Source organism: Orbilia oligospora (assembly GCF_000225545.1).
Source record: "Orbilia oligospora ATCC 24927 unplaced genomic scaffold scaffold00173, whole genome shotgun sequence".
Taxonomy (NCBI): domain Eukaryota; kingdom Fungi; phylum Ascomycota; class Orbiliomycetes; order Orbiliales; family Orbiliaceae; genus Orbilia; species Orbilia oligospora.
This window is the reverse complement of record NW_011645730.1, coordinates 1043766-1070669: the sequence shown is the minus strand read 5'-3', so window position 1 is coordinate 1070669 and position 26904 is coordinate 1043766. Positions and strand designations below refer to the sequence as shown.

Below are 26904 nucleotides of genomic sequence, written 5' to 3'. Positions count from 1 at the left end.
GCCCATCACATTCCGAAGGAAAGCTAATTTCAAACGTCCCGGTGAAATTGTGAGATTTCCGCTCCAATAATTCGGATCCAAAACCGGCAGAAGCGAGCCCAGTAGGCAGAATTCCAGAAACCTGATTTCACATGGATGGGGAATCCCGAGTAGTAGACCACGTTCTATGAAAGATATCTTAGTATTTTCCAACTCAGTCGAAATCCGGTTGCTTCCGAAGTTGGAGCTAGAGCTGGCTGAACAACACTCGCCGGGAAGTCGGAACTCCGGTGTTACATACAGAATTAAGGGATGAGCCAGGTCTTTTTTTATTGAAGCAATTTATATTAGATACTTTCTTTGTTAATTATCACTCGAGACTTTGTCGAGAATTCAGCTCAGGAGGCTTCGAAGCTTTGGGATCGCTGGTTTCCCAATTGCAACGCGTTGAATATTAATTGTTATGGGATGTTGGATTTTAAGATCTTGTGTCACCTAAGCTAACCGATCTAACCGATCTTGGTTAAGCCGCTTGGATGCTGAATAGCTCAATTGACCAAGCGCAGCGCAAGCGCAGCTCAGATACCGGCATACCAGGTACTAGGCCCGTGCGAATTGAAAATCCCATGATCTCGACCTCGAACTCAGCTCATAACCAATCCTAACTCAGAACAGCACTTTAGTCGAACCTCCTTCACCATCCTCTTCCTGAAGTCTCCATGAACAATTGATCTTATGCCATTGTATATTATATCTAAGTGTCCATGCACATTAGACCCATCGAAGAATTAAATCACAGACGAGAATGCCCCGTAATACTCTTCAACGGCGTTTTACACGTACGTCATTGCCGCCTGTAACTTCATCTCCTCCAGGGCCAACATTTCGAAAACCACAATCCTCCCAGTTGTCATCTTCCCGTGGCACTAAACGTCCTCGTCCAATCTCTCCATTCAGGGCTACTCCAAAGAGGTATATCGGTCCAGGTGGTCTCTTCGCATACCATGGGTCATCGTCTAGTTCCTCGACCAATGCCAAAGTGTTACCCACTCCCTCGGGGCCGAATTTGTCTAGGGAGTCTCCTGCATCTTTCGTATCCACTCCCCAACCCGAAATCGTTCGTTCTTTTACCGGATATCCCGACCTGGACCTAGTAGAAGAAACAAATGCTCAAATTGACGGCGAAGCTGAGGAAGAACAGGATGGAGATAAGGCTGTTATCATGGCAATTGACTATCGTGGGAGGAGGCTTGGTTGTTCTTTCTATACTGAGCAGGATGAGACACTATGGTTCGTCAATGATATAGAGGTCAATATTTTTGGTTCCAGTGGTGGAGCTGCTAGAGAGGTTCTCGAAAGCCGTGAGTGCATAGTCATACTAGAACCTTGTTTGTTCTTCATCGGCTGAAAATACACCCTAGTGAGGTTTCAAATCCAACCGACAGCGATGCTATTTCCTAGCAGGGCGGACGACTTGTTCTCCAGTAACACAGACAGCGGTATTTACCCAGTTAGTCCCCATCGAATTTCGTCACAATGGTGTCTAATGAAGTTTACTAGATACTCTAGAGAGCTATCCGGGTGTTGACTTGAGCATCCGACCAGCACCAGAATTTTCAGTGGAGCAAGGCCGGAACAAACTCTCTAACTTAGATTTCGAATCAAATGATGAATACGCAACCTTCATTACACCAAACGACACTAATGCGATGGATGATGACGATGAATATGGACTAGGACCAATGCCTGGAAGGGCTACGGGCAAAAAACAGACCATGCTCCGACTTGAGAGCTATATTGATACAGAAGGGAATTATGTTTCCGTAATTTACCCTAAATCACTTTATATATTTGGAACTTTGCAGTATCTTACTAAAGTTTTATATAGGTGGGCTGCGCCGGCGCCGTTCTTTTGAATGTCCGAAGGAGACGGGCCATCCAAAACCCTCACATTGAAGTGAGCCCGGATGAATGTGGTGTTTCAAGACTTAAGCTCTGGACCATGGAGAATACTATGTAAGAGGCACTACAAACGCGAGACAGACGCATGTATACAACTTCACCTTCCGAGCTACTTACAGGGATGTGGCAGGTTTTTGAATGCAGACACCATGACCTCGCTCCAGATCTTCTCCGACGAATCACATCCAAGTTTCCACAAACAAGGGCCCCATGGCCGTGGTAAGGAAGGCTTATCACTTTTTGGAATCGTAAACACTACCCGCACTCCTCAGGGTTACCAATGTCTCAAACAAATGTTCTTGCGTCCTTCGCTTGACTCCGGGGTAATAACCTCGAGATATAATGCTATCAAAACTCTGATTCGACCTGATAACTCAAATGCAGTTGGAGGAATACACAAAAGCCTGAAGAAAATCCCTGATATACGCAAAATACTCATAATGTTGAAGAAAGGTGGTGAAAGTAGTGGGAACGGTATGCTGGGGGACGTTGAGTTCGGCGCTAAAAGGAAGGCTAGAAGTACTTCAACAAGGACCTGGAATTCGCTTCTTCATGTCGGGAGTCAACTTAAGATCTTTATTCATTTTCTTTAGCGAGAGGCTGATTGGTAAATATAGTTCGTCTACAATACAGTCAAGATCCGAAACTACGTCGCCGAGATGCTTGGGACACTAGATATCGAAGTTTTTCGAAAGATCGCCGACGCATTTGAGATCGTACATCTTCAAAACATTGGGAAAATGATTGATGACACTGTATGACCCCCCAAGTAGCTCGTTTTCAGCTGTTATGAATAATAACGCTTGCTTTTCAGGTCGATTTTGAAGAGTCCCAGTATCAAGGCCGTGTCTGCGTCAAACCTGGTGTTGATAGTGACCTTGATGCCATCAAAGATACTTACAACAGTTTCGATTACATGCTTGGCGATGTTGCAAAAGAGATTATGAACCAACTTCCGCCAAAAATCAAAACGACTGGACTAAATTTAAACGTTGTTTACTACCCGCAACTCGGATATTTAATTTGTATTCCGCTAGGACCAGATAAGGAGCCAGTTTACTCCGGAAGTAACGACGAGGACGATATCATGAATAAGTGGGATTGGATGTTCTCGACAGCTCACAGCGCTTACTTCAAGAGTCAGCGGACGAGGGATCTGGAGGAAAGTTTGGGTGACATATTTGGAGCTATCTGCGGTAAAGTTAACCTATAGGCATTCCGTATAACCGCTAGCTCTAACGCAATCGCCCTTAGACAAAGAAATCGATATCCTTCACGAACTCCAAGAAAAAGTGATGAAATACAAGGATTTATTGACATCAATTTCCAGTATCTGTGGTGAGTTAGACAGGTGTGTATTCATGCTACCTTCTTAATTAAGTGCGCTAGAGGTTGACTCTGAGAAGTATTCTCTCACTCGCACAAGCTGCGATGACACATCATTGGACCCGTCCTCTAATTACCGAAGGCAACATAATCCGAATTCACAAAGGAAGACACCCGCTGCAAGAGTTATGCGTCGCAGCGTTCATCCCCAATGATACAAACCTCGAAGGAGGTGGAGGCGAGAACAGTGACCTTAACAATCCTCCCCATTCTCCACTCGACAATGATCAGGCTAGCAAGAGCATGATGATTGTTACGGGACCAAATTACTCCGGAAAGTCCGTTTATTTGAAGCAGGTAGCATTGATAGTTTACATGGCACATATCGGATGGTATGATTCCCTTGCTAAAAAGCCAAGATATAAAAACTCTGTTTAACGCCGGCTCGTAGTTACGTTCCTGCCGAACATGCCACGATTGGCCTCACAGACGCTATTCTTACGAGAATTCAAACCAAAGAATCTGTTACTAAAACACAAAGTGCGTTTATGATCGACTTGCAACAGATTGCAGCGGCGCTTAGGTTGGCAAGCAGACGTTCCTTGCTAGTCGTTGACGAGTTCGGAAAGGGGACAGAATCCACAGGTTATATATCCATTTTCCTATCTTAATCTTAAAATATTAATTGATATAATAGATGGAGCTGGACTTGCCTGTGCAATTGCAGAGCACCTATTGGAACTTGGATCAGATGCGCCAAAAACTCTAATGGCGACGCATTATCATGGTGAGAACTATTCTCTGTGAATCCATACGGATTACTAACTCGCCTTTTTGATTTTTAACCTAGAAATCTTCGAAAATGGCTTTCTTGTCGGCCATCCTTCGCTTAGTTATGGACACATGAGAATACTTCTCGACGAAACCGCGGAGAAAGCCCAGAACCAGATTACCTATCTATACACATTAGAACAGGGGAGATCGACTAGCAGTTTCGGGACAGTGTAAGTAGTCATAATTTGACCTGAAGCCATATATATATTAGTGCTAAAGATCACCACTATATATAGATGTGCAGCAATGAACGGTATCGATAAAGCGATTGTCGATAGAGCAGAAAGCTTGATTGTCAAACTCGCCAAAGGAGAAGATTTATCTAGCGCCTGTTCGGAGATGAGTATGAGGGAGAGGAGAGAATTCGCCTATGCTGTAAGATTATCTGTTTTCCTGTTCACATCCATCGGCCTCAACATTGGAAAGCCGACAGCGCTAGGCGGATCACTACTGCATTGGAAGTCATTTTAATCATGTCAACATGCGGATTTTAGGAACACATCGCACGAAGATTTTTGATGATCGATCTAGATACCGAGAGGACAGAGGACGAAGAGATTGCTGCAGAGGGAAGAGAGGTCATAAAGGCAGCCTTGGAGCAGATTTTCAATGGGAGACTTGCGTAAAGTGGGTAATATTGTATATTCAGTTGGCACGACTTCGCAAATTTCTCTCCCGCGAAGCATTACGCTGCCATCATTACCTTTTAAAGAAAGAGAAGGAAGGGGAGAGAAAGAAGATGAGAAAATGGAAAGTGGCGTATACAATTAACTTATTATATTCACCATTGAAGTCTAATCGGCAGTTCAAGCGGACTGCGCTTATACCATTAGACCACTGGCGATAATAGACTTCAAATTTGTGCAAAAACTACTGCTCATAAACATCAGATGCGAATTCCCCAAAAAAAGACTAAAATAATAACAAAGCAGTATGTTCTCAAGCGCCGTTCTCCGCCTTAGGTATTCAATCGGAATCCTGCCAATGGTTTGAAGGCAACGACACACGAAAACGTGAAGACCTAAATAGTATTATTTGAACTCATCGTGATATACCAAGGTTGACCCCTACTATACTCAAAATAACTCCCCTCTGCATATCTCGCTTCTCTTGCGAGATAAGCTCCCTGCATAAACCACACATATGATTGTGGATTCCTTTTAGCCTCAAAGTAAAGGGGCGTGATCTGCATCATGATTGCCGCACGACAGTCGTCCGCAGTGTCTACAATATTGCAAGCCATGATTAGTTCATTAAACGTATATATATCGGGTCATAACGTGTGCTCCGTGTGTTGTCTAGTTTACGAGACCGGTCATAACTAATTGAGGGATTATGATGATGGTGATGAGATTAGATGGGTTTTACTTACAAAGTTCCACCTGTTTACCTCGACGATCCTGTGGGCCCAGAACCAAATGAATGATCTCGTGTAACAGGAGCATGCTACCCGAAATGTGATCGTTCATCGCGTTTTCAGGGTCCATAGGCCCCGGTGGACCTCCCCTAATTAAATTCGAGTTTTTTGGCTTCTGAAACGATTTTGGACAGAGAGTTATGGCACTTAGCTGCCATGCAGAGAGGCCTAAGACGTTGGGTTTGGCGCATCCTTCGTTTTTTGGGTTGAAGTTAGTATTGTTTATATTCAAAATCCATTTGTCGTTACAGTATATTTTCGGTTTTGTGGCGTTTAGATGTTCGAGTGGTTCTTTACGATCAATGAAACCGAGGGCTGTTTCCATAATACCTAGAAGATAGCCATTGGTAGTTATTAGTTTCAAGGACAACTGTACAGCCTTTTCATATCTTAAAGAGACATTAGTTACCTTGGATAAAGAAGAATAACCCCAGTTCAATAGGTGCATGGTAAATATTCTTCCCGTCCTCCTCGTAGGGGTCTTTGAAATCGATTCCAAACCAAGATTCGATCATTAATCTTGCTCCAATTTGACGCAGGTGTACATCTTTATTACTGAAGACCGTCTCTCGCTCTAAAGCATCATTGAACATTTCTAGCCCCGCCTCCAGCATCGAGATAATATCCATGTGATATAAGTTGATGGTATAGGCTTCTCCTTCTGTACAGGCCCCTGGCCCTCCCTTGACGATAGTGAATACATCCTCAAGTTCGGTATGTGTGGGGAAAGCGACCCCAAACCCCATCAATAACGTGATAAAGAAGCTGGATAGATGCATTTTTGGGTGGAACGATTGGGAAGCTAGTCGATCAAGAATCTGTTGCGATGGGTATTATGGAATGTTTCGAGATATCGATGGACACTCAAATTTCAAGGCCTTAAGCTCTGATCTAAGGAAATTTAAGAAGTGGGTACTAAATGTGATGTTTTGTGGGTACTCGAGTACGAGATGGTAATGAAAGCAGATGTTCGACGTTGAGATCTGGACAAGCTATCACACCGCTATTCTAAACGGAACTAAATCTTGGAAAATCTCCTAGCTGAATAATGTTATTTCTAGAACCGACTCAAAGAACGTTTAACCTTCATCACGAAAGTTATAAGTACGATTGAATGCTCTAGACCCTAATCTTTCGACGAACTAAAAGGGCTTCTTTGGGATGCACCAGCTTAGAGCTCAACTCAATCCTGGAGATACTCTCTATGGCTGCAGCGCTGCAAGCCAATTCAGAGCTTTGTAACTAGTATTTTTGCCATCATCAAGTATCTCCATAAGAAGCCCATGAATAGCATGCATCCAATATATATCTCTGCCCGAGGTAGAATATATATCGTAGGTGATTTTTCTACCCAGTTATCGATCCTGGAATTGTTGCATAGGGCATTTTGATTGTATTTTATTCAGCTCACGAAGCTTAAGGCTAAGAATGTGTTTATATTTTAATCTAAAATTAATCTATTTAGGAGTAAGGCCGTGGTATATATGGTGCGAGAATTAGGGAATAATGTAAGCCTGTAGAGTTTAAGACTCTATCGTTTGAATATAATATTTTAAAAGAGCGACATGTACGGCTGATCTTATATATCTCCAAGCTTCTAAAGGCCACCAAAAAATGGTATGTTGAACCATGGGGATATCAAAAGTGAACCCGAGATTAAGAACATAGTATAATATGTATGTGCAAAAAGAAAGAACAGCGAACTGGCAGCGCTAAATCTTTAGATCTTCTACATTTGTAATTTAGCTAGCCGTTCAAGAATCAGTTAAGAAAAGATAAGAGATCGTAAAGAGAGCCCGTAGTGTGTGTTCGATATATCGGGTAATTGTACCAATGAACTTTCAAATATGTATAAACTGCTGAGGTCCTTCGATTTACAAAGCGGTAAAATGATACGATCGTATTCGAGAGTGAGTCTTTGATTCTGTACGATGGTTTGCTCACAATAAAATGGAACTAATTCGATTCGAAGGGTGCATGATCGATCGATGATCGGACCAGGCATTATCCTAATTAATCTGGAGCCCGTTTTATGTTGTATTCCCATCAATCTTAGTGCGCGTGTTTCTTGCTCGGGTTTGGATCGAAGGTGGGCGGTTAAATGTATCGTTACCAGTGGGCCATTCGGTTTGGCGAAGCTCGTGGCTTGGGATGAGTGGGTATGGGATCTGGTTCGGCTATTTTATGATAATTCCCTAATCCATGCTGGAGAATCAGGCTGGGTAGTTGTCGCTGCCCCGGCTTTGACGGGCATAACAGGTACGCTTGTGTATTCATACTAGCTAGGCAGAATACACATGGGACCGCAAATCAAATTAATAAGAATGTTCTTCCAGATCTGGGTATGAGATCAAGGAATATTATGCTTCTTTTCTCAGTTTCTTTTGCTCATCCAAAGCCTTTTTATGTCTTTTGCTTCGGATATGGTCTGTCATGTAATCTTTCCTGCCAAGGGTCTTCCCGCAAATCGCGCACTCTGTCGATTTGTATCTATGGTCTCTACTCAAATGTCGCTCGTAGAGCCTTTTATTTGTGAAGATTCCTTTGCACTGGTACACTTGGCAAGGCCAAGATTTTCGGCGATGATGAGGGCGGCGTCCCGGGGCTTTTGGCGCGGGTGGAGTGGGGCTGCCCGATGTGGATATATACCTCGAACTGGAGCGCGAGCTAGAAGGTTCTGGAATAGCCAGCCGATTCTGGCTCCCTTCTTCGATATCTTCTTTAATTTCCTGCCTGTCGCTAATAATGGGGCTATCGACTTCAAGATCAGGATCAGACTTGATCCAGCGCTCGGCACTAACTTCAGGAGTTTGGGCGCTAGAGTCCAACGAGCATGGGCGATCGTCTCGATCCAGCAGCTCTGGGGATTGCGACTCCGCTTTTATCGTTCGCTGTCGCGGCGAATCCAAGGGACTTCGCCACAAGAGTTTTAGACTCGGGACGCCAGCCGGAGCGAACCAAGTTTTGCTATCCTCGAGCTTAAATACCGGTTCGGTATCCTCGAGTTTGATTTTTGTGTTCTGATCCTCAGGACCGGAACTACCCTCATTGTGCGATTTCTCGTCGTTCTGTATGGTGGAGTTATAGCTATCCCTGGATCTCGAGCATTTCCATTCCCACTCGCTAGTTTCCGGTGTGTTATTGAGAAGCACGGCTATTGTTATACCAACAGTCATGTTAATCTCAATTATGTATGTATGTGACACGTCTCTTTATATAAAAAGATACCTCTTCCTCGCTTCGCGGGGGTGTAAAAAAAAGTATAACGGGTTGAGTAGAGATAAAGAAAGAGAGAGAGAGAGAAAGAAAAAAAACGGGGTAGTAGTGTACCTTGCGGATTGACGTATTCAAACGGGGCCGTTTCGTTATCCTGGTTTAAACAGAGGAAATCAAGAAGGTAATGGGTTTGAAATAAGGGCGGGCGTTCAAAGGATAATTGGTAGAACGAGATTGGATAAATTTTGAGCAAGGCTGAGACGGCACAACCAGCAGAGAAACCGGTTGTAGCTGCCTCGTTAACCAGTCGCACGGTACGGATTCGAAGCAGGTTAATGAATTCGAACGCTATCTTGGATGAGATATGCTATTCAGATTCGTTGAAATGCTGATTATTCAGTCGTGCGTAACGTTGGACGGGCTGTGCAAGCCATTAATTGCGCAGTTTGCTGCAGACTCGACATCCAATTAATCTTAGAACACGAACAGGATCGATCTGGGTATTGAATGCCTATTTTGAAACGAAAAATCGGTATGAAGGTTCCACAAACATCTCCAAAGCAATAAAGTCGCACTCCTCGTGGGGGATCTTGGGATGAACCAGACGAGCTCTGTTTTGAGATCCATCGAGTTAACAGGCACATTTATATATTACGGCCTGCTAGAATCACCATTTTCAGAACGTTTCGCATGAGGATATGTTGGGGGGCACGACAAGAACTAGCTGGATCGTCCCGTTCCAGACTTCAATAGTGCGTAGGTGGGCCAATTGAACGGCAGGCTTACAGCTATTCTGCATGGGCTCCTCTGAAATCTCCTCGGGTATCTGCTTCTCCAGACCTTTTGCTTGCTGTTGACTAGTCCTCTTTCTGTATATTACAAGGGTCAGGGATGTGGGAGAGTCACCCTCCCGTACCCCGCTTTATAAACCTTCGCCAAATTGACGCTAATGGTACAAAGAAGTACGGTATAAAGTACACTTCGATGCGTCAGCTGTTTGCCCAGATCACTGCAGTCTCTGCTTGTATTGTCCGAATCGGGATGATTTCTGACGCCGTTTGGTTACCCTGAATTCATGAATTCCCTTCTTGCTTGACGAGTAGCCGTCCCCGAAAGCATATAACATTCCAATGACGTTAACGCGTTTACACTGCCAGTGCCCCCCAACTATATGCACATATGATTCAGCTGTACCAGACAACGGGTTTTTTTCCTATGCACTCATGGTCATGAGCTCGATCTATCCTTGCCCATGAAGCCGTTTAAAATCTTAGCGCAAGTTCGCTTGCTCTGTACAGCGTGCAGGCATAGTATGTTTTAAATTTTCGCGACGAAACTTTTGACTGCCTATGAAGTATTCCAGGAAGATAAACTCGCATTGATCATAAACTATTGGACATTGACAAAACAATACGGTAGCCACAGTTGTAGATACTGGTGACGATATTAATGCAAAGGGTAGCATGAAGCATACAGAGATGAAAAAATAATTCCAATGACAACAAGAAAAACGACGATAAAGTCAGCATAAGGTAAATGATGTAAACAAGAGAACAAAAAGTGGTGGAAACAACAAAGAGTATATTGAAACTAAGAGCGGGGACTTGGGGTTGCAGGAGCAGGCGGAGAGCGGAGAGAACGGCAAGCGGCGGACGGAGAACGGAGAAATAGGAATGAGAGTAGAAAAGAGAAGGGTCAACAGGCGGTAGTAGGTTATCTTATGCACCAAGTGCAACTATTTGAAGGCGGAGGGAGTTAAAAACAGAATATCTCGTAAACCAGACAGTAGATATCCATGGAAAGGGCATTTATCTTATGCAGGAGAAAAGAAGAAAGGGAAGGGGGAGGAGGAAGAGGAGGAAGGGGGAAGAGGAGGAATGAGTGGGGAAATCACGCTACCGAAGAGCAAACCAAGTTTGTGAAATTTTTAAACGATAAATCCATAGTCCAGATATGCCAGAGTGGCCATCACAACAAGTACCCTCAAAAGACTCTTTCGCACCAACAAGAACTCCGGATTACTAAATGCCTTTATGTTTCCAATGACTTTACTTGAGTCCCCATACCCTAGGCCTCTTTGCATGATTCCGAACAACCCCCCACTATCGTCAAGGTCAAGACATCATCGTTTTCTCAGTCCCTCAAAGAAGATTAATTCTGCCAGTGAATCTCCTTTGAGCTATGAACAGATACAACGGTAACACCACGATCCCTTACGACAAGGAGAGGTTGTTCGGCCTCAGGCAAGAGACGATAATTTGCGTTCTAGGGTAGACGATTCGAGAAAGTTGGAACCTCGGTGGAATATTAGTAACGGGACAGAGGTGTCAGTGAAAGAGACGATGAAGAATCCTATGTGATGACAAAGCTCAGTCTTCTAATTCAGGTCGCCATGGGGAGATTAGCAGGTCCTTCCTTTCGACTAGAAGCTTTTCTTCTGCATAAAGAGGTAGACAGTGAGTTGACTTTGGTAGTTAACCTATGGTCACTCTCAATAAGTCTAGGCCTCTCTTCGGATTGTTCCCATCTCTTGCAGAACCTCTCTTATCTCAACGTCGAGGGCTTCGGCGTTTTTGCCAATGGCTGCTATCTTCGCATGCAGCATCAGCATTTTTGCTTCAGTATCGAAGGAGGACAAGTCAGTGATGATAGGTTGGTTGAGAAGGTCGGGATAGATAGAATAATGGCTCAAGAACAGTGGTGTGTCCTCGAGGTAGGGAGGAGAACTGGAGGTGCTCACAGTTGGACTGGAGGTAGGTGAGGGATATGACTCTAATGAGCCAAAGGGAGAGAGGGGTGAGGAAGAGAAGGGCGAGGCTGCACTAGTGGTGGCGGCCGTGATATTAGCGGTAGTGGTAGTGATATTAGCGGTGATGGTGTTGGTGTTGGTGTTGGTGGTGGTGGTGGCGGTGGTGTTGGCGGCAGGAGGGAGCAATGGGGAATTTGCAGGATTTGCTTGATGTGCAAGCAAATTGTCATTATGACGTTTAGACTCATCGTGCTTTTTCCGATTGTCCTTCCTCGTGAGGAGTTGTTGACAGATATCACAGAAAAACAGGGGTTTCTCATGTTTCCCCATGTGCATTTCAAACTCCCTTTGCCTAGTAAAGGAAGCCTTGCATCCCTCCCAACCACAGAAGAAAGAGGCCTTCCGAGGTCGTCGGATCCTGCTCTTTGGCTCGGGCGCTGTCTTTTTTTCGACCCGGGAGCGTTTGGCTGGAGTAGCAGCTGAGAGTTTCCTCCGCCGCTTCCCGCCATCATCCTCCCGGAGTCTCCGCGCGGCCAGGGCATTCAAATCCTCGGTAGGTCTGAGGCTCCCTTGTTCTTCGAGATGTCCAGAAGTCAAGGGAGAAAGGATTGGGGAACCGATAGCATCTTCCTCATGGCTCCAAGGGGAGTCTGGAGACTCAGCTGGGGTATTTTGAATACCTTGGGAGACCTCTGGGGAAGATTGGAGGCTGAAGTGCTCCTCCGGGTCGTTTCCATCTGAATATAATGTAAAGTCGCCCCCAAGTAGATTGGGATATGTGGGACTTTCGTCCATGATGTCTACGTACAATAACTATGTTAGCCATCCATGATACTATTCAAACAAGCTAGACTCAGGGAAACTAACCGAGTGGACTAAGCAGGGTGCCGTCGAATGAAAAGGATGTACCAAAAAAATTGTCAGTGAATGACATGGCCACAGATTGGCTGTTGCCCGTATTAAAATGAATGTTACTGTGATTCTCGCCCCCGTAAGGGAAGGAATTGTCTAATTTCGAACTCTATGTTAGAGCTACGGCTACGATTTCGAGTCCGAGGAAGGTAAGTACTCACGACTGCGCTCGGCAGAAAAGCCAGTCACGCATCCATTTAAGAACTCATCATATTGAGCTTCTGTATGATCTTCAGCAGTATGAAAAGACACACTACTGTGACGAGAACCGTTGGAGCCAGCCAGCGGTCCACTGTCGTAGGTCTCCGAAGGACTTAGTTGAACACTCCCCTGTTCAACATCCCCGGGTCTACAGATCGATAACAAATAATTTACCTCTGATTCACCAGGAAGTTCCTGGTCAACGTAGAAAGGTTTGTGGTGATCCGGATTACTAGAAACCGAATTCGATTTAAGAGAAATTTTGACGGTTGTCAAAAAAAATAAATAAAAAAAGTTGTCGAGGACAGTGCCAGCCAGAGAAGTCGTGATGACTGGCTGGGTGTCCAAAGTGAGACGGCTTGGTAAGACCGTAGGTTGGGTGGTCTTGTCCTCCTTCTCGGGGGTTTGGTGGGAGCGGTAGGAGATTGCGACGTTAGCAAATGTAGTGGCAAAGAGAAACTCCTGAAAGCTACTGATCAGGTCTTGTCGAGATATTTCCCCCACTATAAAGGCGAAGAGAGATTCCTTCGTCAATTAGGAAGGGACAATGAGAGAGATTTATCCCTATCCTCAACAGGTGGAAGTTCTTCTGACCCCCAAATCTAAACGCTGCCCGAAATTTCTGAACAGTAGGCAACATTGCAGGGGTCACAAATTCGGAATTGCCAAGGATATTTCCACCACACCCCGGTTGTAATACCTGGAGCCCCGCACCAATAGTCTTGCGTCGTAGCAATACTTCAGGGAACAAAGTCAAAGAGCCTCGCACGGCTGGTTTGAAAGTTCAAGAAACGAGGCTTTTTCATTCGATTGTGCAGTTCATTGTGCCTGATCGATATACTCCTTCAAAATACCACACAACGCATATTCCCAGGATTAATGCAGGCCTGGAACATCCTGAATGACTGCTGCACATGGGTCGCGTCACGATGCCAAATAACACTCTGTTCACCGATAATCTATGTGAAAAGTATCATCTTGGATATTAAATACTGCATATCAAGCCTCCAGTTCTACCTTCTATCGTTGGGATTCATAGTCGGCGATATTGAAATAGCAGGCATCGATAGCACTGCGACGAAGAGCCTGCGTAGACGCGATCGACTCGCACGAGGAGCAATTGATGAGTCCTAATACCCCAGCTTTCCGGTCATCAGATACCTTTAATATGATGATAATGTGGCTAATAATCAATCCTCGGAGCAAATAATCCTTAATATGGCACAGCTACGGTGGGGAATTTGGACGGATCGAGGGCGACCGATGCTTGATCTAAACGATATCCTAGTATACCGTCGCGTCACCGGCACAGTCGACTCGACTCCATCCGGCCTACCGATATAATTGCACTCGCTAGGCATCTACTTCACTAAAAATATTCTTTACTAGAACCTTCCAAACTTCTCCCAGAAAGAATACAATCAACCTCGCAAGAAATTTGCAACCCTTCAAATTATCGCGCCCATGCTAGCATCAAGGTAGCGACAACCGAAACGAATGATGTAGCGCATTGAATCCTTGATCTCCGATTGGAACAAAATCCTTCTACAGAGCTAGCTAGAACTGCTGTTTGATCGCGGCACAGTTATCTGCCTTCGCAGTGCCCGTATGATCACATGCACACTGATAACCCCGCTATAGCTACTGTTTCGATAGACCAATAGAATCATCACCACCACTTCTTCCTACAATACTCTTAGTAAAATCTCCGAAACAGACTTCTTCTGTATATTTATGTGGGGTTCTGTCAACGAGGGTCTGACAGTTGTATTGAGGTGCAGGGATCTTGCCTAACCCAAATGTTGTCCGAACCTGCCCCAGAGTTGCCATGGTCGAGCTTTCGCCATAAATTTCTACCAATGGTTGAAATTTCCACCATAAAAAACCCCGCCTTGAAAATCATACATGCTGCAAAGTCTCGATACGAGGGCTTTGAGGTGGTAACAAGCTTACGTTCTATGGAGAGTAGTAGAGAGTATCTCGACACCAAAACACTTTCCCCTACCCTATACCATGTACCATGCCCAAGCAAACACGGTTACGTATCAATTGTGTGACACGCATGGAAACAAGGCTGATAGCGTTCAAGCCACTTATGATCTTGTTTTAACTGATTCGCATGCTAGCAGAGAAAGCTCCTAATTATATCAATTGACCGGCTCTTGGGCCGATGATAGTTTCGGAATGCTCCGCCGAAAGTTAGTAGGAAACTTCCAATTCAAGGATGACTATATACCTGGAAAGACGAAAGATATCATATCAATCAAGATCACGGACAGGTCAGCCGATCGTGCCACATGTCTTGTAGGTAATACAATTGTGCCACCCAGATCCTTTGTAATTCGACGCAAGAAGCCGAATGCAGTTTTGTTTGTTAAACCAAGCGAGCAAGCTCTGGCCAACCAACGCTGTGAACTCTGGTGCCAGCGGGGATGAATTTCGGGCATTGAATCATCGATTGCTCCCCACATCAATGCAAGTTGATAGCAATGAATCCTTAATGTTTTAGGACCTTACTTCCTAGCGATGGTAAATACCTTGCAAATAACTTTCTATTATATCACATTTTAGTTCCAAGCCGCTACAACCTTCTATCGATCGAAAATTTCGGAATTTTCTAGAGCCACGCTGCACTGAATGATTTTTTCCTATCTAGACCTGCCTCTCTTCAAAAATTAAAATCCGTTACGCCTATTACGACCACTGAGTTATCCAGAATTTAAAAAATCTCCAAAAAGTTTATAATCTAAAAGACTAAGGGATCGAAGAAATACGTACACGTGTATACACCCAAAATCAGCCTCCAATTCAAAACCTACGACGTAAAATCCACATGGCCTAATTTACCTTATGTAAGTACCTAAATTATAAGAGTTCTGGAAGAAAATCAAATCAAACGTTTATATTATGGGCGGCTCCACTTAACTGGCCCACGCAACCGGCGTACACGTCCAGGCAAGCCCAATACTTCCAGAACATAAATAATAGTACTGGATATCGATAGCCGTATGCCGACGTGTCTAAACTACCATATACCTTGCTTGAGACTCCATATACAATCGATCCATATAATTGATCAATTGATCTAGGACTAATACACCTGTGGTTGAAACTCTCGTAACTATAGTGTCATCAAGAAGATTCTTTATCGATATCCTCGGGAACCTATATATTGAGCTATCGAGCTTACGACGTCGAAGTTCACAAATATCTTAAAGATCTTACCACCATATCTATCTTTGGAAGCGAGACCAATCTACATTTTATCATCTACATCTAAAAGCTCAGTCTTATCTCTCGAGATCGAAATCTATCGCATCCGTTAAAACTTTACATCAATCCGCTCGATCTTAATTCTTTAAAAATCTAAATAATATATTCTGGACCATTAATGCATTGGTCCCGCCAAGGAGCCCAACCGATACCCACCGCCTCGGTCACAATTCTACAACCTTAGATCCGATCATCCATTATGTCAAGTGCCAAGATTTGCTTCGAATGGCGCGAGAAGAGATGCAAAAGAGGGTCTAAATGCAAATATGCGCATCAAGAAAACCTAGTAGAGGCATGCAGAGTTTATCAACGATCAGGAAACTGTCGCTTCGGCATAAAATGCTCCCGCGGTCACTTCACTAGCGAATCTGGCAATCAGGCTTCACAAGGTAGACCATCGAGCAGCTCAGCAGTTGCTTCATCCAGGGCTTTCGTCACTCCTAATGTAGCAACCACTGCAACCACTGCAGATGCTCCTGCATCCAGGCCAGTCAACCCTTTAGAAAGTTGGAGGAAAATTTGCAGGATCCGAAGCCCATACTCATCGGTACAAATGAAAACCTTCCTTGAAGGAGCCCTGCAAATCATAACAACCAAAGATGTCGAAAACGTCCAGGAAGTGATAAAAGAATTTGCGGATGAAAAGAACCTAGAGCACATCCGCCAGCTCCTGGATGCAAATTTGGCATATGATGGAACCACCGGGCAACTTAATTTTATCGCCCATGTTATTCCATTTCTCAAGATCATTACCAACACTGAATTTCAAAACTCAATCGTCGTCGAAAGATACGCCGGTACTATCTACAACGTTATGTACGGCGTCTCTGGCACCCGTAGCATCAAATTCTTCCCTAGGATACTATCACGCTTGAAGACTTTGATGTCCCATGACCCTGATGAGTACCTAAAGGTTTTTTCAATGATTGCGTCAGCTCTCAGACACACCATCCATCTGAACCAAGCAAATGCGATCCTGCAAGATGGAATGAAAGCAATCGTAAGGGAAGCTTTATCACAAGCTAATGAGCAGAAGCTGCTAGAAAACCCTGAAATGAGGGCGCTTCACCAACATTTCAAAATATTAAACGAGCAACTAGAGCTTGGAGAGCAAATTCCCTCTTTAATCCCCACTCAACCCGCATCAAGTAGCTTAGGAGAAGGAGCTGTGCATCCAAGCCAGAAACTTCACCCTGCAATACAGAATACGATACGACTACCAGGAGATCTTTCGGACAAAGGGCCCAGGCACGATAATGATCATGCTTCGATTGCAAACATCCTTATCCTACCTACTGCTGAAGAGATTAGATCTGATGTGCCTGAATATCTTCCCCAACTTGGAGGGGAGGGGCTCCGCTTGGACCGAAACAAGAAACTTCTTGACACTCAATTCCGGCTGCTTCGGGAGGATAGTATAGGGTATCTTCGCGAATCTCTTCGCCAAATCATAGAGAACCGTGCAAACTTAGATGTTCTTCGAGGATCCAGAAGGCGAAAGCTCGATGGAGTAAAAAGATTCTTCACTGCAGGAACCGCCGTACTAATTCACCAAAATGTCAGAGTGGAAAATGTTTTCTTTAGCGCCAATCAAGGGCTGAAGGTAGGTATCACATTCGACCAACCAATGGTGAATTCGACTCCCCGTGAACGACGGGAGTGGTGGGCGCACGAAGATGTCCTTGCCTTTAATTCCCTTGTCTGTGTCCTTAATGATGCAAATGAAGCAGTCTTCTTTACTGTCGCTGATAGATATGTGACGGAGAGAGATATCCGAGAGCAAGACCGGGAGACTATGACGCAAGGGCCTGACCAAAGCTTATCAACTCTAGCAGGGCATCCTGCTCGCGCCGGGATTATTCTAAGCTTTGCGAATGCCGTCAGGGAAGACGATATCAAATGGCTATTCAAATTGAGATACTTCCAAGATTCTTCCAAAGTCAGCCTTATTGAATTTCCAAAAACCTTGTTAGCAGCGTTTCGGCCTATCCTACAAGGTTTGCAAAACCGTATAAGTAATACCCAGGCAATTCCCTTCATCGATTGGCTCGCACCTGATCCGTCCCTCGATTTCCAACAATCTGTCGAAGATAACTCTCAAGTTGATGTTCGGCCGCCACCATATGCTTCGCGTCCTGGGTTTTTCTTCGATTTACAATCAATCTTTACTACACCACCAAAAGATCCAGTCCCCCTTTACCCAACAGAACATAACTTTGACACACAAAAGTTACTCGAGAATACTACCCTAGATGACGGACAGGCACGATCGCTTGTGAAAGCCCTCTCCCGCGAAGTCGGCCTGATCCAAGGACCCCCAGGAACTGGCAAAAGCTTTGTTGGAACCAAGATTGTCAAAGTTCTACTCGCCAACAAAAAGAAAGCTGACTTGGGCCCCATAGTTTGCGTGTAAGTTAGTGTGATTCTCCATCGCATCTCTTTCTGATATCTGACATGCAAATAGCTGCTATACAAACCATGCTCTGGACCAATTCCTCGAACATCTTCTGACTATTGGTATCAACAACATTGTCCGTTTGGGTTCGAGGTCAAAATCCGAAAAGCTTGATGATTACCTTCTCAGGAAACTCGTAATGTCAACTGGCAATACTCGGGTTGAAGGAAAAGAAATGTATGACCTTAGGAATGCGACTAAGATACAAGCATCTGAAGCTACTGAGTACTGTAGAACTCTCGACTCCCTAGACTCAGAATATACGCTTCGCTCTCACATCAACGAGAACTATCCCGTCTTTTTCAAAGCACTGTTTACAAAAAATCAAGACATTGAGGGGTTTGAGGTCAAACGTGGAAAACGGAAGCCCTTCGCGGCTTGGAGGAAGAAGGCTACATCTGGAAAAATCAATAGACCTGTCGAATCTTTTATAAACAGCAATATAGACCCATGGTCCTTGAGTCGCCACGAGATCTTCGCGGTGCTCAAATTCTGGAAAGACGAAATCCTTAGCAACTCAATATCTGGTCTTGCAGATGTGACGAAGCAGCACCGCATCAAGAGTGAAACTCTATCGACACTCAGGAAAGAAAGAGATAGACGACTTCTACAAGCAGCGGATATTATCGGTGTGACAACTTCTAGTTTGGCTGGTCACGCTGACATGCTAGAAAGAATTCATGCCAAAGTTTTATTCTGTGAAGAAGCTGGAGGTATTACCAGTCTTAATCAACTCCGTAATTTAAAGTCGTACTACTAACCATGAATTGCATTTCAAAGAAATTCTGGAGGCGCATACAATCACTGCCCTTATCCCATCAATTGAACACATGATCTTAATTGGCGACCACGAGCAACTAAGGCCCCACGTTGCAAACTACGACCTCTCCGTGGAAAGCAGAAAAGGCCAAGCATACCGTTTAGACGTATCGCTCTTCGAAAAACTTGTCCAACAATCCTATGGAAATAGGGGCCTCAAATTTCCTATAGCTAGTCTCAATACCCAACGTCGAATGCATCCCACGATCGCAGACTTAATCAGACTGAAAACTTATCCCAATCTTCTAGATGCTGTCCCAGATTATCCACCGATCCCTGGCATGAAGAAGCGGCTATTCTGGATGACCCATGAGCACCCAGACTCGAAAGGTGATGCCATAAAAGCGACGACCTCTTATACAAATGACTTTGAACAGGACATCGTTATTTCATTAGTGACGCATCTTTTACACCAGGGCGTCTTTAAGGAACATCAGATAGCAGTCTTAACCCCCTACCTTGGACAAATGTCTAAACTCAGGAGATCGCTAGGGAATATCATGAATATTATCGTTGGAAGTCGGGACCAAGAGGCTCTGGATGAATCCGAAGAATTCCTTGATGACGAAGAGGACCAGAAGCCAACAGATCCAACACTTCAAACTGTGATCAGGAAAGCAAGTCTTGCTACGGCCGTCAGAATTGCAACCATTGATAATTTTCAAGTATGCAGATGAGTTTTGACTAACTAACATCAAACCCTTTATGTATCCACGCATATGCTAACGATGACTCGATCCGTGCTTCAGGGTGAAGAGGCAGATGTAGTAATTATTTCCCTTGTTCGGAGTAACAATGAGCGCCAGTGTGGCTTCTTAAAGACCAGCAACCGTATTAACGTTCTTCTGAGGTGAAATATATATAATCCGATTTCCAAATTGACCAATTGATATTCTAACCATAGTATATTTCAGTCGCGCCAAATGGGGAATGTACATCATCGGCGACGCCAATACAGCCGGATCAGTACCAATGTGGCAAAACGTCATAAGCCAAATGAATCTTAACAACTGTCTCGGCGATGCTTTTGAATTAGAATGCGACCGTCACAAGGAGACTTCGATCCGCGCGGCCTCGAAAGAAGACTTCATCACATACGCTCCAGAAGGTGGATGCAATCTTAAATGCGAATCGCGACTTGAATGTGGCCATGCTTGCCCTTCAAAATGCCATTCGACTGCCCTCCACAAACTTGCGCCATGTTCTCAACCTTGCCCGAAACAACTTATAGGCTGCGACCACCCTTGCATTTCAAAATGCAGTCAGCCCTGTCCACCATGCCGCCATCCTTATCGAGATGTTCCTTTAAAGTGCGGTCATACAGTTACAATTATGCCATGCTTTGAGTACCAAAAGGCAGCCGAATCCTACTACTGCACAGCAAAAGTTCAGAAGATCGTCCCGGGGTGCAATCACACGGTCACAGTCGATTGCGGACGTGATGTCAACTCACCCAACTACCGGTGCCCTGCTGTCTGTAAAAACCTTCTTGGGTGTGGGCATCGCTGTCAAAACCAATGCCGGAATTGCAGAAAACCATCTACCAAAACGCCAGGAGATTTCACCATCCTCCACGGCGACTGCCAGCAAATTTGCAATCGTCCTTTTAACACTTGTTCGCATTCATGTCAGAAAGCGTGTCACGATGGTGAAGCTTGCGATTCGTGCCAAATAGAGTGCGAGATCCGTTGTACGCATTCTAAGTGTAGTAAGAAGTGCAAGGAACCTTGTCGACCGTGTGCGGAACAATGCACACTTGGTTGTGCGCATCAGAAATGTTTGATGCCGTGTGGTGTTTCATGCAACATCCTGCCTTGCGATGAACTCTGCCCCAAACTTCTCGAGTGCGGTCATCAGTGCCCTTCAATCTGCGGAGAGAAGTGCCCGGACAAGAAGTTCTGCCGGGAGTGTGGGTCCGATGAGGTCCTAGATTTTCAAGTAGACATGTTGATGCTCGGGACTTATCGAGACTCCAAGGACGAACCAATAATTTTTCTCCCATGCAACCATTACTATACCGTCAGTACCCTTGACGGAACCGCAAACATGAAAGATTTTTTCGCATTCGACGATACGGAAGATTGGAAGATCGTAGGCAGATACTTGCAGGAAAAGTCAGCGCCGAAGCTTCTCACATGTCCAAATTGTCGGGCTCCATTTACGACATCCGTCCGATACAACGAGGTTGTGAAGAAATACCAACTGCAAAACTGTATCAGACAGTTTACACTCGCCTCGCACAATCGACTGATGGAAATAATAACACAAATAAGCTCATTCCAGGATAACTTAGAGAAATCAAGGGAAGCATTTAAACCGAAAGATATGAAGCAGTAAGTCAACAGCCAGCTCATCCTAAAGTCTACCAGCAGATTCATAGGAGTCTCATGATTAATCCTAATGAATGTTCTCTACAGAATCGACGCACGCTACAAGGCATGTTCGACACTATCGAAAGTGATCAAACGATACAACTCCGAGGTCTTAGAAAAAGAACAACCGTACCACCGCGTCTATGAGCTTACAGTATCAGCGTGTCGCAAATACGGTATTACAGCGGATGAATATAATCCTTCAGTAGTACAATATAGATTCGGCATTGAAGGGGCGTACCAAGAATTGCGAGTAATCCTTTCGAAGATTTGCGATATGGATATCATCGCCAGTAGGACGACGACACCAGCTTCGATGAAGAAGGCGCTTTGGAAACTTATAGCCGCCAATACCAGCTCCACGGTTCTCAACTGCGATAAATTGGTCCAGATATGTAAAGAACGAAAACACCAACTAATTGAAGTCCAAGCTCGCATTGCGTTAGCAAAGTTTGTGACTTTACATATCAAGCATAGAGACGAAATGGAAAAGGAGGAAGACAAAATATCCGACACAGCTGCTGCAGATATCAAAGAAGATATCGTAAAGGACTTGGCAGAATGTTTAGAAATCTGTGATACTGTTGCCACATGTAAAGGGCTCAAATCCGAAGTTGAAGAGACGATAAAGTCTGTCCGAGGTGGTATTTTTTATTCCAATGTTACAAACAAAGAGATGAAGCAAATTTATGACGCAATGACCCGTGAGTTTGGAGGAACTGGGCATTGGTACGTCTGCCCTAATGGACACCAGGTAAGAGATATACTTTCCGAGAAACTGTGAACAATCGTAGCTAATATGCATTTCTCTTGTAGTTCACTGTTGGAGAATGTGGCCAACCCATGCGAATCGGAAATTGCAATGAATGCGGAGTCCGGATAGGTGGAGAACATCACATTTCGGTCGAAGGAGTTACTCGGGACGCGGGCCTTGATGTCAGAATGCAGAATTTAAATTTGTAGGGCTGAATTTTGGTGGATACCTGTATACTAGTCGAGCTATCTACTGGTTTTATAAAACTCAGTGTGTATTCTATTTCCTTACAATACGCGACTACTATTTCCTCTACCTGAAGATATAGTTATATCCTCAACCACAAAGTACCAAACGGGTTATAACGTTACCCACAAATCCTATTAATTATAGATTCGAATTTCTTACCGTAGTAGAAGATTTTGATGTTATTCTCATTGCCAGGTTTCAGAAAGATGATAAATATATATGGTTCGGCCCTTATAAGCTAATAAGCTTAATCAAATTAATCGAACGGAATATTGGTAGTGCTAGCACTAACATCTCATTCAATTCTTATGCTTAGCTAGTGAATATACGAAGCGTCCACATTAAGTCGCAAGGATAAATCAAAGTTTTTCGATTAACTCTCATCTTAGTTGCACTTTCCTAACACATCGACACCTCAAATCTACCCTCCCCTATGCCATACCACAATCTAGTCTATCAACAACTACATCTGATGTCAATCGATAAAGAATACAGTTGAAAAATAAAAGGTAAGAAAGGAATAGAAAGTTGAAACGAAGAAATGAAAGGACATGTATAGTTTTTGTCATACCAAAAATAAAGTAATAAGACATCAAAATATGAAATATATACCAAAAAAAGCAAAGATATTTTAAAAGTGGTATCTACAAGAGAAATTAAGAAAAAGAGAAAAAAGAAGAAAAAGAAAAAGAGAAAAAGAAAAAGAATCTTCATCTCAAAATCCTCAGATGATGCCACGGCTGGTAAAAGCAATCTGATGATAAGAAAAGCTTCCTGTGGAGAGGGAAGCAATAGAACCCCGGACCTTTCCGACTATCTTGACACACCAACCAAAGCTCGATAGCAATATACTATCATGAATGAAAAGCAGAAAAAAGGACAAGCTAAATGCAGAGTAAGGTAGAAAGGAAATATGATACAACCGAACGCCAATTCCCAAAGCCAATGCAAAAAAAAAAAAAAAACTGACCACCCAATTGTAAAAAAAAAAGATGCTTTGTGTAACAGGATATAAAAGAAAGAGTTGGATAACTCGGAAAAAAAAAAGGGCATCCTCCAAATAACTAGCTTTTGCACTACCAGTAGGTAGCTAACGGGCGCAACCTTTAATAATGATCTAGTAGCCTAGACCCTAAATCCAGTCAAAGGAATACTTCTTCTCCTGGCAGCCCTAGAACCCGGAGATCTTGGCGGCGAATTAGGCGGCGAGATCGAATAAACTGAAAAATCCGGGATTGGGGTAAAGGCCTTGTCAAAGCTGTCGCTGATAACCTTATCAAGCATGAGGGTGCTACCGTTGCTTTCGGCAAGTGTGGTAGTCGTGGCATTGTTGAGAGCAGTGACACTCAAACGTCTAGGTCCAAATGTCAATTCAAGGTTTCCATTCTCATCTCGCGAGGCTAGAGCGGCCTTTGTGAGAGATGGAGAGCCAAGGCGAGGAACTGGGGCTGTGGAGTAGATTGTGGTTGGAGAAGATGCACCGTCCGAGCCATGGATGTTGAAATCACGCTCGCTAGATGATCTAGGCGTGATTTCGGTGGTTGTTTCCCAAGACAAGGATCGAGCTGGAGCAGAGAAGGGTGGGGTTTGTGGCGATGCTGGCTGTGGCTGACGGGAAGTACTTTCCTTCAGAGCCTCACCAAGAACAAGTGGTTGTGGACGTGAGATTCGCCGGTTAGTGTACGAAGGCGATGAGATTTGAAGAGCTGTGGGCGGGATTCTTGGGAGATTAACAGCCTCCTGTTGCTGTTCTTCAGCAACCCGACTAGCCAAAGACTCAATAGAAGGTAAGGTTGCAATCCTCATGATTGTCGGCTTTGGTCTGCTTGGGGCGGTCGGCCTAGAAACCAAGCGTGGTTTGATATTCTCCTGCAGCATTTCGTCCTCATCGGCTAGTGCTAATCTCGGTGCTTGCTTCCCGTCGCTCTTCCATACCGGTGCCGGGGGTGGCTCCATCATCCACATTAAATCGTTATTAGGGCCGTGAGTCGCACTCGTCGCCTGAGCGAAGTTCTGAATGAGAGGAGCGGCTTGGCTGCCTTCCCTTGCTCGCACAACTTCATGTCGCCGCCATCGAGAATATGCCATAGGTGCATATGTATCGGACGAAGCCATCGACATCACATCACCCTGTTTTGTATTTGTTTGTTCAGTCCCCGTGTAGTGATGGTAATGATGAGAAACGCGAGCCATAATTGACGGCACAATGTTTGTTTCGACATTGTCGGCAGTGGTCTTAATCAACTTTCGAAGCGCCTTCGGTCGGTTTTCCACTTCGTATCTCCATCTCTCACGAAGAGACTGATTCGCCACCTCTGCTTCCTTCCGAACCCTTTTGGAAGTCTCGGTCATACCGCACCAACCGCAGGAAAAGAAGTAGAAGACACCAGTTTGAACGATTACCAGCGGCGATGTCCGCTTTGTTGGTTTGTTTTCGGCTTCCTCGTCATCTTTAGCAGACGGGAAGTTCCCTGGGATCGAGGATAGGGGAGGAAGAGGAGTAGGTTGGTTTGTGACAACGGGCGAGCATACTGGGAGGTAAAAACGGTCGACGTCGTCGGAGACAGAAGGACGCTGGCTGGGGGAATCGTCTAGATAAGATTCGTCGTCGTCGTCGTCGTCGTCGTTGTTGTTGTTGTCGTGCCTAGACGGCGGAACACCATTATGTGTTGAAGGCGCCAGAACCGGACGGGGAATCGCCAACATTGTGAGGATAGGAAAGGTGATTCTGAATGAAAGCACCGAACAAGCGGTGGGAATGTCGGGGGGAGGATGTTCACGATGTCGGCATCAATGGGAGCATGTTAAGAGGGATATCGATAGTCTTGAAGAATTAATATTAGAACAGGAGCGATGGAATGTTAGATAACCATATCAATTAATAGACTGGCAGACTGGCAGCTGGAAAAGGATGTACCCGGGCCGACAGCGAATGAATTGGTGGCAGGCAAACATCAATCAACACCACCAGGGAAACCCGAACTAGTGAAGGAAAAGACCCGGCAAATTTTACTCTGAAACGGCGTCAAGATGCAACGAGAAAGAGCAGAGATGAGGTAAGACCAAATGAATTCATACATACTACATATATACATATGCGAATGTATGGAAGCATGAAAGCATGGTGCGGAAGTGATGGGGGATTAATTATAGAAACAGACGGACACACAATCTCGAGCCGCTCATGATTGTAGACTAATCATGGTTCCAGGCGCCAACCAACATCACAAACACAAACAAGACAGACGACGATAGGTATCGACTTTTCAAGGGTGGATATTCACAGTTGGTTGGTTACTTACAGACGTAGTATACGGTGAGTGCTTGATCGATAAATAGATTCTTCCGGTCTGTAGTGTATGTTGGCAGCGGCAGTCGAATGAGAGTTAACTGATCGATATCGATAGAAGAGAAATCCTACAACCCAGCCGCAAGGAATTCAATTCCACTTGCTCGTCTCCAAAGATCGAAAGAGAAAATAACGAAAGACAAAAATATGAAGATCGATATGCTGGCAAAAGGAGTCGAGGAATGAACAGTTCAGTTCTCCCTTTCTTTGCCTCAATAACCACTGGCTGGGGGGGTGCGTAGGCAATTTAACAAGATTAATACCGCCTACCAAAACTGCATAACGACAATTCAACCTGCTAAGCCTGCTCCCCACGTCGTTCGTCTGTCTAACTAGGTAAGTTCTCTGCAACAGTTGGCCTGCCTGGCCTGCCTGCCGTTTAATTCCCTTTCGCCCTGTCCTCTTTCCTGGCTGTCATACAGTTAACCCAGTCTGGAATGGTGCCTGGACCCCAAGCTGGAAAGGTGGGGAGGCTTTGGTCAGGCTGCAGGGGCCACTCCCTCCAAATCCCGTTCATGTAAACGCCAACGTGTAACAGCACCGAAGATCAATTTTTTCAGAACTGGACATTTCTCTGCATATGGGAAAGCTTTAACATTACATACTGCCTACAGGTAAGTAAGTATGTATCTTGCAGCTTGACACTTGCAATTGATTGAAAAGGGAAAGCCGTTAACCGTCCCCACCGACCACCACCCGTCTGCAAGAATTAATCGGCCGGCTGACCGAGAATATTTAAAGAAATCCACGCAATTGGCGCAGGAAAGCATTCTACACAGTACAGTGCACATTTCTACCGATTAAAATCAGTCGTGCCATGTTGGACAAGGGAACAAAGCACCCTGCCGTCAACTTGGTCCCTGAAACTGCCCTCCGAACCCAGTCTCACCATCGGACAAAGGCTAAACGTTTGTATTCCAGACACCAAAAAAACTACAATTCCCCCACAGCCACTGCCTGCCTACCTCACCTCAACTCTTCCCGTCAAAAATCCCGCATTTTCAGGCAGGTGGTCTCTACAGGCCAACTTGCTAAAG

The 26904-nt window shown here is 44.7% G+C and overlaps 6 protein-coding genes across 6 annotated transcripts; 2 read left to right on the top strand and 4 right to left on the bottom strand.

The window, feature by feature from the left end:
• Positions 1-784: 784 nt before the first annotated feature.
• Positions 785-4727, top strand: AOL_s00173g305 (uncharacterized protein; the record flags this gene model as incomplete). Its single annotated transcript, XM_011128047.1, has 14 exons — positions 785-1340; positions 1401-1478; positions 1540-1802; positions 1868-1995; positions 2072-2495; positions 2559-2696; positions 2756-3137; positions 3196-3292; positions 3348-3659; positions 3719-3912; positions 3965-4054; positions 4118-4271; positions 4338-4476; positions 4596-4727. The coding sequence occupies 14 exons, from the start codon at positions 785-787 to the stop codon at positions 4725-4727; spliced, it is 3087 nt and encodes a 1028-aa protein (XP_011126349.1).
• A 672-nt stretch (positions 4728-5399) lies between these two features.
• Positions 5400-6297, bottom strand: AOL_s00173g304 (uncharacterized protein; the record flags this gene model as incomplete). Its single annotated transcript, XM_011128046.1, has 3 exons — positions 5400-5422; positions 5474-5848; positions 5928-6297. 3 exons carry the CDS (start codon positions 6295-6297, stop codon positions 5400-5402), a joined length of 768 nt encoding a protein of 255 aa, XP_011126348.1.
• Positions 6298-7878: 1581 nt separating this feature from the next.
• AOL_s00173g303 (uncharacterized protein) lies at positions 7879-8694 on the bottom strand (the record flags this gene model as incomplete). Its single annotated transcript, XM_011128045.1, has 1 exon — positions 7879-8694. The coding sequence occupies one exon, from the start codon at positions 8692-8694 to the stop codon at positions 7879-7881; it is 816 nt and encodes a 271-aa protein (XP_011126347.1).
• A 2540-nt stretch (positions 8695-11234) lies between these two features.
• Positions 11235-12417, bottom strand: AOL_s00173g302 (uncharacterized protein; the record flags this gene model as incomplete). The annotated part of the gene is made up of 2 exons (XM_011128044.1): positions 11235-12283; positions 12351-12417. 2 exons carry the CDS (start codon positions 12415-12417, stop codon positions 11235-11237), a joined length of 1116 nt encoding a protein of 371 aa, XP_011126346.1.
• A 3651-nt stretch (positions 12418-16068) lies between these two features.
• On the top strand, positions 16069-22478 carry AOL_s00173g301 (uncharacterized protein; the record flags this gene model as incomplete). The annotated part of the gene is made up of 7 exons (XM_011128043.1): positions 16069-18278; positions 18334-19037; positions 19105-19808; positions 19893-19993; positions 20058-21476; positions 21561-22269; positions 22332-22478. The coding sequence occupies 7 exons, from the start codon at positions 16069-16071 to the stop codon at positions 22476-22478; spliced, it is 5994 nt and encodes a 1997-aa protein (XP_011126345.1).
• A 1165-nt stretch (positions 22479-23643) lies between these two features.
• On the bottom strand, positions 23644-25224 carry AOL_s00173g300 (uncharacterized protein; the record flags this gene model as incomplete). Its single annotated transcript, XM_011128042.1, has 1 exon — positions 23644-25224. The coding sequence occupies one exon, from the start codon at positions 25222-25224 to the stop codon at positions 23644-23646; it is 1581 nt and encodes a 526-aa protein (XP_011126344.1).
• Positions 25225-26904: the final 1680 nt, after the last annotated feature.